At 48.7% G+C, this 13106-nt stretch overlaps 1 protein-coding gene across 2 annotated transcripts in view; it reads left to right on the top strand.

Moving 5' to 3' along the window:
- The window catches only part of FYCO1 (FYVE and coiled-coil domain autophagy adaptor 1), a 77723-nt gene extending 71979 nt beyond the window's left edge, over positions 1 to 5744 (top strand). For both annotated transcript variants that reach the window (XM_003309767.7, XM_016940897.4), the window contains exon 18: positions 1785 to 5744. In XM_003309767.7, coding sequence (XP_003309815.3) covers positions 1785 to 1860 — 76 coding nt within the window. In that variant the 3' untranslated portion in view covers positions 1861 to 5744. The remainder of the gene's footprint in view (positions 1 to 1784) is intronic.
- Positions 5745 to 13106: the final 7362 nt, after the last annotated feature.

Below are 13106 nucleotides of genomic sequence, written 5' to 3'. Positions count from 1 at the left end.
CCAGGCCTCTCTTTCACCTCTTCTAAAGAGCAGAGGTGGACACTCAAAACCAATTATTTGTCAGTAACTTATTATTAATTGTTCTTTGATTGTTGACCCCTCTCCTCTGGTGTTCCAGTGTTCTTTAGAGATTTTGTGACACACAGGCTCATGCTTGCAGAGTCTTACCATGTCACTGCTGAGGGGTAGAGGAGTGACACTCCTAAGTCACACAGCCAGTGGTGGAGCTGGATCTGAACCAGGCGGTCTGGCCAGTCTGAACTCTTAATAACCAAGGTGCCCTTTCCCTCTCTCTGATATTGATTCCCACTGCTCTGCCACTGCCCTGCCCAAAGAAGGGGCTCAGGAAATACGATGGAAGGACTGAATGAATGAATGAACGAGAAAGGGAAAAATAAAAGAAGGAAGGGCAGAGCTTGAGATAAGCAGGCCCAAAACTGCACCACAAAGCCCCTGGCCATGTGGCGGGAGCGGCAGGTGCCATCTCTGGGAAGCACTCTGAGAACCAGCTAAGGTTCAGGAGTGTATAGGTTGGGAGATGGGGGAGAAGCTGGACAAGAGAATGAGAATGGAGGGAGATGAGGCCAGAGGGACAGCAGGAGGGGAGTGGAGACAGGACCAGCATTGACTGAGTATCTGCCAATCATTTGGAGAGGGGCTGGGCACCTGCCCCTGTTTATGTCTTCTGCTTCAGCACAGACCCCTTAACTGGAACCGGCTCTTTAGAGAGAACTGCCTGATCTTTTTCTGGCCACATCCTCTCTGAGCAAGGTCCTGGGCTACTGGTCACATCCCCAGCATGGGTACTTGGCTCTTAGCAGAATAACTAGACAGGACACTAGGGAAAACCTGAGTCATCCCCTCACCACCTCCAGGCCTTGAACTGCCAGGGCTTGTGGCCAAGAGTGCCCACCAGAGGAGGGGTTGGAAGATGAACTTCCCACCTCACCCCCTCCTGCCCCTCCGTACACTCCCAAGTGGAAATGAAAGCACCCCTGGAGTTAGCAGGACCTCATGGCATAGACCTATCATGGCCAGAGAGCTCTCTTTGGAGCCACCCTCTACCCCAAGAGTGGACATGAGCCCCAGCCCCTCTTGAACAGGATAGGGCAGTGGTTAGGAGAATGGGTTGGGGACCACCAGGCCCAAGCTCTGCTCTTCCCCCAGCGGCCCTTAGTTGAGTCTCCATTTCCTACTCTGCAGTGGCGGCCACACTGTGGATTGATGGAGAGACCGAGGAGAGATGTGATGAGGGCAGAGCACCGTCCCAAGCCCGAGCAGGCTCCCAGTTACCCCTAGAGGTGGCCATGGTGCTGTGACAAACTCTGGCCTTGGCCCATCAAGGTCATCTCAGGGGCCTACTTGAGATTTCCAAACTATGGATATCAGAACTGAGTTAGCTGCCGAGTCGGAAAAAAATCCGTGCTGGCCTCCACCATATGCCTCCTCCCATTGCCTGCTCCTCACACCACCATACACACACTGTGCAGTCCCCACCACCAGCTGCTTCAGAGCAGCCAGGTGAGGGAGGTGATATTCACAGCCTGTGATCAAAAGGGCATTTCTGCACCCAAGCCTCAGGAGAGTCCACAGTGATGTCCCGAGACCCCCTGACCCTCACAGGGAGAGAACTCCACTAGACAGACAGGAAATGGGGCATGGGGCTCCAGGACCCACACCCAACCAGGTCACTGCAGTGACCACAGAGGCCTCAGCAGCAGCTGCCACCCCTCGGACTTTCAGCTCTCAGGTAACACCCTCCCTTTCCATTTCTGTTTCCTCAGGTTTGTCTCTAAAAAGGTATTTTATCACTTGACGGTTGATCGGCCTGTGATCTACGATGGAAGTGATTTCATGTAGCTTCAGCACCTCAGTAACTTCACTTCATCCACAGGAAACACTGCTCTTCCTCACCTGTCACATAAAGCATTTTTTTAAAAAGTCAGCTGCTCCAAAATCATCAACTCTGCCCCTCTGGAAGAGAGGCCCCTGGGCTGCCCCTCAGAGGCGGTGTCTGGGGAGGACTTTGTGCTCAGCACTCTGCACCGGCCACTCTTAGCCCCCGAGGCGTTGAAGGGCTCAGGCAATGTTTCCATTAAGTAGAGACTCAGCTGTTCTCACACCCAAAGGGATGCTCTGCCAAAGGTTTAAACACCCAGGAGACCATCAGCCTCTCCTGGGAGCACGGTTGGCTACAGGCCTCTTGTGGAGAGTTTCACGGGCAGGGGTGATTCCAACTTCTGCCTGTGGAGAGATTTTCTGCCCTGCCCCATCAGGGCCCTGCATCTTGGAGACTGAGCTGGGTGCCCTGGCCATGCCCTGTGAATCCTCGGGCTGTGACGCCCTCAGGTACTCCTGGGAAAAGGAGGTACACAGCCATCATGGGAGTCAGGGTGCCAGGGGACCCCCCTGAGATCCTGACCAGCTCCTCCAGTCATGCTCTTGTCCCTCACTGCCCCAGTAAGCTGGAGGCTGCTCCAGAACTCAGCAGTGTTGGAGGGGCCTCTAAGCTGCACTCTTTCTGGCCCTTTTGTCTGGGTGATTCTGTCCTCAAATAAAGCCCTTCACTCAGCCAGACCTCTCCACAGCTCAAAGCATTGCCCTAAGAATCAGAAGTAAAGATAATCCAAGAGCAAAACCCACTGTACTTGGGGCCTGCAGTGGCTGTGTGTACACTACATCTAATGCCCAAATGCCAGCCAGTGTGGATGTCGTGACCACAGAGCAGGATTGTGCATTGGCTTTAGAGCTACTCCTCAGCTGATGGCCCACTTTTGTTTATATAAATAAGAGCTTCTGCCCCACCTGCAGACATGTTTACTAATGATCATAGCCAGGATTAGAACCACTTTCAAACATTGGGGCCTTCTTAACAAAAGTCTTTGATAACTTAAGAACCAAAGTAACAGAGTAAACAGAGGCATGATGGATCCCTGGGCCCCACTCCCCTCCTGACAGGTTCCCCAACAGCCCATTTGCCCACTTCCCACTGCTCAGCCCACACCAGACCTCCAGGAGACATCCCCCCTCGAGGCAGAGAGATCCTGTTCCCTGTTTCCAGACAAGAATTAGTTAATCTTCCCTGTTCTCTGTGGTCCTTTTCTTCCCCAACAACAGATAGCTCACCTTGGACAGCTCTTCGTCCCTTGTTCATGGAACCAGCTGCCTGCAGTCAGGCCCCAGGTTCTTCCATGGGTGAACAGAGCATCTGACAAAAGGTCCCAGTTTGGCCAGGGGTGAGGGAGAGAGCACCAGACAGGCTATCTGAGAATCTGAGAGCTGGGCCCGGCAATTCCTCCAGCTACCCTTGTGACCCAAGTCCAGTCACACATTTCCCAAAGTTTCTCTTTGTCATAACCCTGGTCTGGCTGGTTTTAAGGGCTTGAGAATGGGTCAGGGACTCCAGACCAAGTCCAACAGAGACCCCAAACCCACCACACACCAGCAGCCACAACCTCACCACCAACAAAGAGGACTTTTGTGGGGCCACAAGTAAGAGGTCATTTCTGGAATGGACTCAGACCTTTAAACAGGAGAGTTGGGCACTTCCAGTCAGTTTTTAAGCAAGGCATGGGGAACAGGGAATAGAACCTTTCAAAGAGGCTGCCCAGAGAAAAGCTGGGCCTCTTGCATTCGGCTTCCTTGGAGCAGCCCCTTCTGGCAGAAAGCCATCAGGTGCTCAATCATCTTCCCCTGGCCAAGGCTCTGACCATGCTTAGTACTGGAATAGAAGTGGCCAGGCCCCCAGCGACTCTTCTTGGCCTGATGTTTGTCCTCACAGGCATGCCACGTGGCCTGAGATGATTCAGAGCAAATCATGCTAACTTTGAATCCATCCAGCCACTTGCAAAGGATAATCAGAAGTCAGCTTGTTCACTGTTAGAAAGAAACTAACAAAAGAGAACCCAGAGCAATCTAGAATCTTTGAGTGCTTGGCTTTCCAAGGATACTGCGGAGACTCTGGCCAAGCTGATGACCTTCTGAAGTGTCACTGGCACCATATGCAACAAGAACCACCGTTCACTGAGTAGCTAATGGGTTTGGGGCCTGGGACATTCCATCTGAGGTCCTTCCTGAACATGTCACTCATCACAGCAGAGGACCGGGTGCAGCTTACCCAGAACCACTCCTCCAGGAGAGCTGGATGTCTTGCGTGCACCACCTTGAGCACTGACTGCTGTTGTTCAAAAAAAGCCTTTGCTGCATTGGGAGGACTGCCCTGTGCCCTGAGGTGACTTCCTAACTATGTGGTTTCATTAGCGAATTTATTTTTTGTGCTGGGTGGACATTTGTATTTCATTAGGATGCTGTTTAAGCTCAAGTTTGCTGTGCTCTCTGCAGCTACAAAACATCTTGGCATATTTAAGAGTGGCTTTTATAAATAGCTTTATTCTGATATTAATCAGATTCCCAACTTTACTGAGAATTAAGGACTGGGGTACTTTAAAGAAATGCAAATAGCAATTGAAGAACCACTGCTGCAGGTGGTAGCCCTGGCTAGACTGAATTACACTAGAAATCAGCCAGAAGGAAGCGTCCTTGGGATCCCAGATCACTCTTTTTTTTTTTTTTTTTTTAAAAAGGGGCAGCCCCTTGATGGCTCATCTCTCTGAATAACAGTCACGTCTTCATATCGATACCAGATGCCTTCTTCATCATGCCACTGAAGCCACTCACCACCTTCAAGAACATGCCAAACTGTCAGATTCACTTACCCACAAACAAGGAGGCACGTTTGGCACAAAGTGTTGTCCTCCAGGTCCAAGTGGACTCTACAGAGTGCTTGACCTCAACACACTGGATTCCAGGTGGACTGGACCAAGAGCAGGCAAAGACACGGGAACTGAAAAACTCCACAGGGTTTGGAAAATGGAAATGAAAAGCCACGTCATATAACTCAAGAATAAATGGTGTTTTGGAAATTTTAAAATTATCATCGAAGGTGGTGAAACTATTTCAGGCCCAAATGAAAGGAAATCGCCAGTTGGGGATGAAATCACAGAGCCTGTGTTTTATGATATGGTTGGATGTCCACTGATGAAATTTTAAAGGAGTTTCATTTTTAAAAGTGTGCATGATTCTACATATGAGAATTCTTTAGACCAAGAAACTGTCCTTGGCTCAGAGGTGTTGGGAATTAAAGCAGAGAGAAGCCATTTGTGATGCTTAGAACCAAGGATGGTCATGTACACAAAGACCATCGAGACAGCCATTCTTGTTTACAAAACACTTACAAGAAAGCACTTTGTAGGGGAACCTTAGTAAGTTCTTCTCATTTCATTACGTTTCTTCCAAGGAAACAGGAGAGACTGAATTAATAATTCTCTCTTTCCTCTTAAGCACTTTTAAAATAATAAAGTACATCTTGAAATTTGGGGAGGCATCTCTGATTTAATAAAAAAAAAAAGGCTGCTTGACGTATGTTATGCAGAGACACTCTGCCTCTGGTGGCTGCAGAGCAATACCCAAGCCTCATTTGGAAGGCTCAACATTTGGAATTGCACTTTAATTGATTAATCCTCAATTCATGTGGCCTTACGGGATGGTGGGTCTGGGACCCCAATTCATTCTTATCTGCCAAAGAATTATCTAGAAGCACATCAAATACCAGCACCCCACCTGCACAATGGGGTGGAAAACTTTTGTATCCCTAAGCATATTATTTTATAGTGTCTGCCATGCCATGTGGAAATACTTTCCTTTTTAACCTCAGGATTTAAATAAAGTAAACACTATGACATTTAGACATTTGTCTCTCATTTTTTTGGGACATAAAGTGCATCACGAAGTTATACAGAGCTGAGTTGGGGTTGAGCTGTGCTGCTGGGAAATAGAGCATCTTTTATGGTGGCTTTTCAGGAGGACTTGAGTCAGCAGATGTTCTGGGAAGTTTCCAGGTGGCCTGGCACCTGGCTGCTTCCTGGCCTGCTGTGAGGGTGGTGTTTAGACCTGCCTGAGACAGCCTGTCTTTCAATCCATGCTGTTGTGCCCTATGCGCTTCTAGCCTCAGCTCAAATGTCCAGATCTCCCAGGGCACCCACAGAGCATGTTGAGCAAAGAGCAGACTTCTGAGTTTACCGGAACAATGGGGCTGGGGAGAAGCATCATGGATGGCCTAAAACCATGATTGGTCAATATGAGGTACAAAGCTGGGCAAGACTGCCAGGCTGAGATGGCTGGCAGAGGAAGAAGTCAGCCTTCCCATTCCCGCATACCTTTCTCTGGCTGGGTCAGCAAAGAGCCTGGACAGAGGCCTAGAGGGGCATGCCCTGGTCACTGCTTGATGTTGGACTGAGCTCAGGCTGGGCAGCCCACCCACACTCACCTCACACCCCCACTCCAGGGATGACCAGGGCTCTGTCCCTGGAGTGCTCTGCACCTCAAAAGAACACCTCCCCACACCACCCCTTCACCACCCTTCCTCCGCCAGCCCTCTCCTGCTGCCAGACTTTCGTGTAGCCTCTTCTTTAATCTGTTACTCCATGGAAGAAGTCACATTTTCTGTAACTCTGGTTCTCTCCCAAGGATAAAAGACAGTGAATCCTTCATCTTTATCTTCATCTCCCTCCTCCCTTCTCTCCCCACCGCAGCATCGAGCAACATGCCAGGCAGGAAGGGACTCAAAAAATACTGAATTGACCTCTCGGGTCAGTCCCAGTGCCCTGGGTCAGCCAAAAAGTCATCAGCATTCCCACTGGCAACTAACTCTGCCAGGAATAGAGGCTCCTGAAACACTCCGGTGGCAGAGGAGGGAAAGGGTGGGCCTGCAGGAGGAGATACGGGCAATGATAGCTGGTCACTCAGTCCCACCCCCGCACCCCCTCTTATGTCAAAGATGCCCTTGGGCTGGGCGCAGTGGCTCACGCCTGTAATCCCAACACTTTGGGAGTCCAAGGCAGGAGGATTGCTTGAGCCCAGGGGTTCGAGACCACCTGGGCAACACAGTGAGACCCCGTCTCTACATTTTTTTTTCTTTAATTAGCCAGGTGTAGTGGTGCATGTCTATAGTCCCAACTCAGTAGAGGCTGCAGTGAGCCAAGATCGTGCCACTCCACGAGTGACAGAGTGAGGCCCTGTCTCAAAAAAATAAAAAGGTGCCCTCAAATCAAGTATCTATCTAGTAACCAGATTGAAGTAATGGCAGATAGTTACTCCACCTGCCCCAAATGACAGAGCCAGAGAGTTTCTTTGTTAATACAACAGTCCTTCCTGAGGCTTGGGGGCCTCATGGGCTGGGGGCTAGAACAAGAAACAGTTGAGACATACATATATGTGTGTGCTGTGCATCTGGGGCTGGGATCTGGGGACCTCCAGGTCAAAATCCTCCATTCCACCTCACCCCACCCTGCTAAACTGCAGAGTAACTCAAGATGACCCAAGTCTTTGCTGGAGGGTTTCCAAGCCCCACGCTTGATTCCAGGTAATCTGGGCCCAGTTCAGTGTTCACAGACTCTGTGGCACATAGAGGTGCCCCGCCCCTCCCTGCCACGTCTGCCGGGTGAGGGCTGAGGATGCAGAGACTCCTGGGTGACTCAGAAGGCTCCTCACAGCAAGGTCAGCCCTTTCAGTTTGAAGATGCGTGGGAAAAATCTCCTCTTGCCACCCACACACATCTGAAGAGCAAACAGATGGTGAAACCAGTAGCCCAAGATGAGAAAACGGACTTTTTTTGAGACAGCAGTTGAAGCTGAAGCCTCAAAAGCCGGGCGGGGGGAAAGCATAGCAATTATGAAAGACATTCAAAGTGGGTTAGGGGTGAGAGAAAGGTCAGCCTTTTACTTTTCCCACACCCGCTGTTTTCTGAAGAAGGATGGTAATGCGAGCAGAAGGGTGATGGCCAACCTCTGGGCTTTGATGTGTGTCCCCTCCTCCCGCCCCCATCCTGCAAGCTCTGGGGAGGTCAGAGACTAGTGTGGTTTCCTCACACCTCCCACCATGCTGGCACTGAGGTTATCTAAGAGTTGACAGCCCCATCTAAAGCCTTGAATGAATTAAGTCTTTTTTAGCTAAAAAATGAACAAAACCTGAGATGCATGAGTGTCCTTACCAAAAGGAAGTCCTCGTTTCTAGGACAGGTCTGTCTTCGGGCCTGTGGGTCCATAGAATCATCACAGAAAAAATGATTTCAGGAGGTCTCCCCCACTTTCTGCTCCCAAGGCCGACTCTGACTGAGCCTCGGAGGAGAGAAGGAAGCCATTTCTGGGAGGCCAAAACGTCCGTCTTCCAGGTCAGTGGGGCAGGTGCTATCTTCTCCCCGGCTTGAGAGACAAAAGCTGGTGAGGGAGAAGGGTGGGGTGGAGGGGGGCGGTGCGGGGATAAAAGATAGGAGAGCAAAGCAGTGATGAGAAAAGAGGGGTAACAGAAAGGGCCTCCCTAAAGGCTGCAGGGAGGGCTGGACCCAGGGCTGCTTAGCAGAAGCCATCTTTCTCATTGGAAGAAAGGGGCAGTGAGAAATGACAGTGTCGGTGTGGCTGAAGCTGCCCCATGCATCTGGTGGAGGCAGCACTTTAATGTAAGGAAGCCTGGACCATTGAGGAAACAGACACCAAAGGCAGTGACTGCTGATGTGGAAAGACAAGCCGGTTTGTTCCTCTGCCTCAGAGGTGGCTTCAGGGCCCTGCAAGCTTTCACAAACAGGGCCCTGCATGCTTTCACAAGCAGCAGGGGCAGCAGCCTCAGTCCAGTCCTCCCACGAGGCTTGTGAATGAGCGACAGGGTTCCTATGTGGAACCCAAGGTCTTGGAAGAGGCAGCTCCTCTCCACCAGCAGGGACGCCACCCAGCTGTTGGGTGGTCTCAGAAAGAGGACCACACATTCATGCCCTGAAGGTGACCAGTGGAAGAAGGACAAGGAGACCAGAACTGGTCCTGGATCAGGCCCCCATCTTCTTTGGTTATGAAAGTTTCAGGTATTGAGCCATCAGGAAAAGCCCAAGACTCACCCAGGGCTCAGTTTTGCTCCAGAGTCAACTGTTCATTTATTAGGTGTCAGTAAATAAAAGGAAGTTGCAGAGAGATTCTTAGGAGAAGGTTCTCTTGCTTTAGTTACCTGAAGGCATATTAAAATGCAGATCCAGCCAGGTGTGGTGGCTCATGTCTATAATCCCAGCATTTTGGGTGGCCGAGGCAGGAGGATCACTTGAGGCCAGGAGTTCAAGGCCAACCTGCGTAACATAGGGAGACCCCGTCTCTACCAAAAAAAATTCAAATATTAGCCAGGCGCCTCTAGTCCCAGCTACTGGGGAGGCTGAGGTGGCAGAATCCCTTAAGCCTGGGAGTTTGAGGCTGCAACTGTGATTGCCCCACTGCACTCCAGCCTGGGGGACAGAGTGAGACCCTGTCTCAAAAAAAAAAAATGCAGATCCATGGGCACCACCCATTCCAATTCTGGTTCATCAGGTCTGGCCCATTCACAGGTCCTCCAGGTGATGCTGGAGCAGGTGGTCCTGGTGAGCATTGCTGCGTCACCACTGTTTTGATTAGAATTTGAGGAAAGGAGGAAATGAACTAATTGATCTGTCTCCTAATTTAACTCTACCTGTGATCCTTGAATCTTGGAACCAGGCTGTCTTCCTCAAATCCATTAGCCCAAGCACTAGGGCGCAATGATGGAAATTTCAGTCTTGGACAGGAGGGTGTTTCTAAATGAATCCCCTGGTATAAAACTATTCTAAGGGTAAAATAGTTTACAACCGTAACTTTTTATGGCTTATATTTTTATTCAAGTGTTCTGGTGCCAACTGGCAGATCATTTCTGAGTGGAAAAACGTCCCCTTCCCCAAATCCAGAAGAGTTCCATACATGTCTAAATTTTAAGAAATGGAGAAAGTATCCAGGGGGTATGCGTTGGGGAGGTAAGTTTAGGAGGGAGTTCCTAAGCTGGTCCGTACACAGAATCAAAGGTCTTTGAAAATGGGTGGGGGAAAAAATGACATCTTTACCCTAACTACTAATTAAAATTTAAGTCTTCCTTCAATTATGACTAGAGACAACATGCCACACTAGTACTAGCTAGACCTGTCACTTTGTCACCAGTAGAAATGGCAGATATTTTCATATTACATGACAATTTCTGCAGACTCTCAAAATATCGTTTATGTTTATCTCCACTCAGAAATGAAGGTTGTCATTAGATCTGATAGATTTTATGTAATGCATTAGTAAAAAGACACATATATTACTAGTTCATATATCTGGTTTAATATTTGGAGAATTGTATTTCAGTTTAATTGGTTTGTAATTCTATTTTATTGTTTGCATTTTAAAGCATTCTGAGAAAGGGGCTATAGGCTTTGTCAGATTGTCAAAGGTGTGGATGAGGCCAAAAAAAAAAAAGTTAAGGATCTTTAGGTTGTGGCAGGTCCTCATGAAAAACAAGAGAAAGATCAGCTCATTGCAGCACTGGTTTGTTAATAGTAACAATAGTAGCATTGTTTAATTTGTGTAATTGTATAATTTTCTAGGCTCTTGCTATAAGTCAGCCCGCTTTTACAGATGAGGAACCAAGACCCAGGGAAGATGGTAAGTCTGAACCATTTACAGAACATATTACTGCTACTGCGTTATGCTGAGACAGCTGTAGGAGTGGTTTTCTCTAAACCATTCTCATTTTACTTGAATATAGATTATCTGATGACTTATAAAAAGCTTTTCCATAAACCAGGATTTGCTATGGCAGCCCTTGACCTTCAGACCTTTACTATGATTGTTAATACAAAAGGCTGTATCAGTTACCTGTTGTCAGACCAAGCTGCATTATTCTGCGTTATTTGAAGTTGGACAACCTCAAAACCGTGGCTTAAATCACTGAAGATTTATTTTGCTCACGAATATGCAGGTTGACTGGGGGCTCTGGACTCTTGGTGGGCTCACTCCCTTGTCTGCCCATGGTCAGCTACGCATTGAGGCTGTGCTCCCACATGTCTGAGGGTTGGCTGCTCATTGGCTAATCGCGGCTGGGGTTGACTCCTACATCTGTGGTCAGTTGGTCAAAGGAAGGCTGGCTAGGCTAGGATGGTCTTGGCCAGACAACTTGGCTGTACTTCATGTGGTCTCCCTGACCCCAACAGGATAGCCTGGGCTTATTCAGATGGCCACTGAGCAGGTTTCCAAGAGAGTGAGTAAAAGTTCCCGAGCTTCGCAAAGCCCAGTCTCAGACCTGGCGCATCATTTCAACAGTGTTCTGTTGGTCAGAGCAAGTCACAGGCCAGCCCAGATTCCAGGTGTGGGAAAAGGGACTCCTCTGGATGGGAGGAACTGCAAAGTCACTTTATAAAGGGCACAGGGACAGTGAGGGGTAGAGAATTGGGACCATTTTTGTAATATTTCTACCAAAGAGTCTATAATCTTCCCTTCTTGCACATATTTCCACCTCAATTTTCATCTTCGGTAAAACACCCACCTTCTCCTCCAGATACACTCATACAAGTACGCAAAAACACACGCAACAATCTTCATGGCCACAATGTCTGTGATAGCAAAAAACAGGAAAGGATTTGTTCAAAGTGGGTTGGATTGAAGCAGTATATGACGGCACCCTGGGAGACTACGTGACGAACACTATTCACACCCATGCGACATTTCCTGACAAAGACGCTGGACACAGCAGTGGCTGCCTCGGCAGATGGAGCTGGTGGGGCTTTGGAGTTGGTGGCAGGAATAAGATGCTTTTACTTTTCTCTTTATACTTTTCTATGTCGTTTGAAGTATTTTTAGTAGGTGCCAGTTTAACTTTTAAAATGTGAAAACTAATTTCTAAAAAGACATTCACATCATCTTACGGCCATCTCAAATTCCCAGTAAAAAACCAAATGCCCAATTCCTATATGCTGGAGTCATTACACAGTTGTTGATGTCTTTCTGCATTCACCAAAGGGGTGACCTACTTACCAGCAAAACTGAACGGCATAAAGCCATGAGCGGGGAGGGCCTGGGAGGAAGCCACAATATGGCCAGAGTTCCTCTTCCCCTGCCTAGGGGCTGGCCCAGCTAGGGCCCCCTGTCCTCCTGACTCAGGGCCTCTGTGAGAAGAGCTATATCCAGATCATATGGTGCAAACTGACCACTGGAACATCAGTGCTTGAACTTCAACTGGGGAGAAAGTACAACAGCCTCTAAGAGATTGGGTTCTAGAATCAGAAAGACATGGATCCAACTCCTAGTGCCACTACCTACTTCCTCTGGCTTGGGACAAGTCACTTAGCTACTCTGTGCCTCAAAATGTGATAGCTGTTATCATTGAGAAAAACATCCACACCTTGTCCAATCCCTTTTACTCTCTTGGCTCTTTTGATTCCTTCTGGGCATTAGTCAGCTAGTCAAGTTGGGGGACCGAGTGATTGGGATCATTGAAAGATGAGTTAATTTACAGAGTAGCCACCTTTGGTGATTTTAAAACGTGGCCCCAGAGTTATTTGACACCCTTCCCATAAGAGGTGGAGTCTTGAGTCCCTTGACTCCGGGCTGGCCTCTGGCTGCTCTGACCAGTGGAAGAGCAGAGGGACACTGTGTGGCTTCCGGGGCCATGTCAGAAAAGGACCTGCAACTTCCCCTTAGTTCTCTTGCACAGGGGAAGCCAGCTGCCGTGTAAAAGGTCTGAGTACCTTGAGCCCTCCCTGCTGAAGCTGCCGTGTGCTGGGGCCCTGCATGGCAGCCAGCATCAACTACTGGCCCTGAGGCAGTAGTTAAGCTTTCCAGTGGCCACAGCCCCAGCCAATATCTAACTGCAGCCACACGAGAGAACCCAAGCTAAATATGCCCTGCTGAGCCCCTTCCAAATTCCCAGCTCACAAAATGGCGAATAAAATAAAATGGTTATTGTTTTTATACCACTAAATTTTGTGGCAACAGTTACCAGGACACAGCTGAATTGAATACAGGCAAGGTTCTTAGAATCACTTCTTTCATTTAATTGCAAATGAACCCAAAAGAGATCCATTTACATTTTCTTGTTGTTTTATTGGATTACTCCTGATACTTTATCATAGCAAACCTGACACAAGTTTCACCTACACATCCTCTTTCCACATCCTCACTTCCCATTGATTTGCTCCTCAGCCAATCACAGTCTGCCTTGTTGATGCCTGGGAAGCTGCTCCTAGCCAGGTC

This window comes from Pan troglodytes, chromosome 2 (assembly GCF_028858775.2).
Source record: "Pan troglodytes isolate AG18354 chromosome 2, NHGRI_mPanTro3-v2.0_pri, whole genome shotgun sequence".
NCBI classification, from domain to species: Eukaryota; Metazoa; Chordata; class Mammalia; order Primates; family Hominidae; genus Pan; species Pan troglodytes.
Note: the sequence above shows the minus strand (reverse complement) of the source record. Positions and strands in the feature narration are given on the sequence as shown.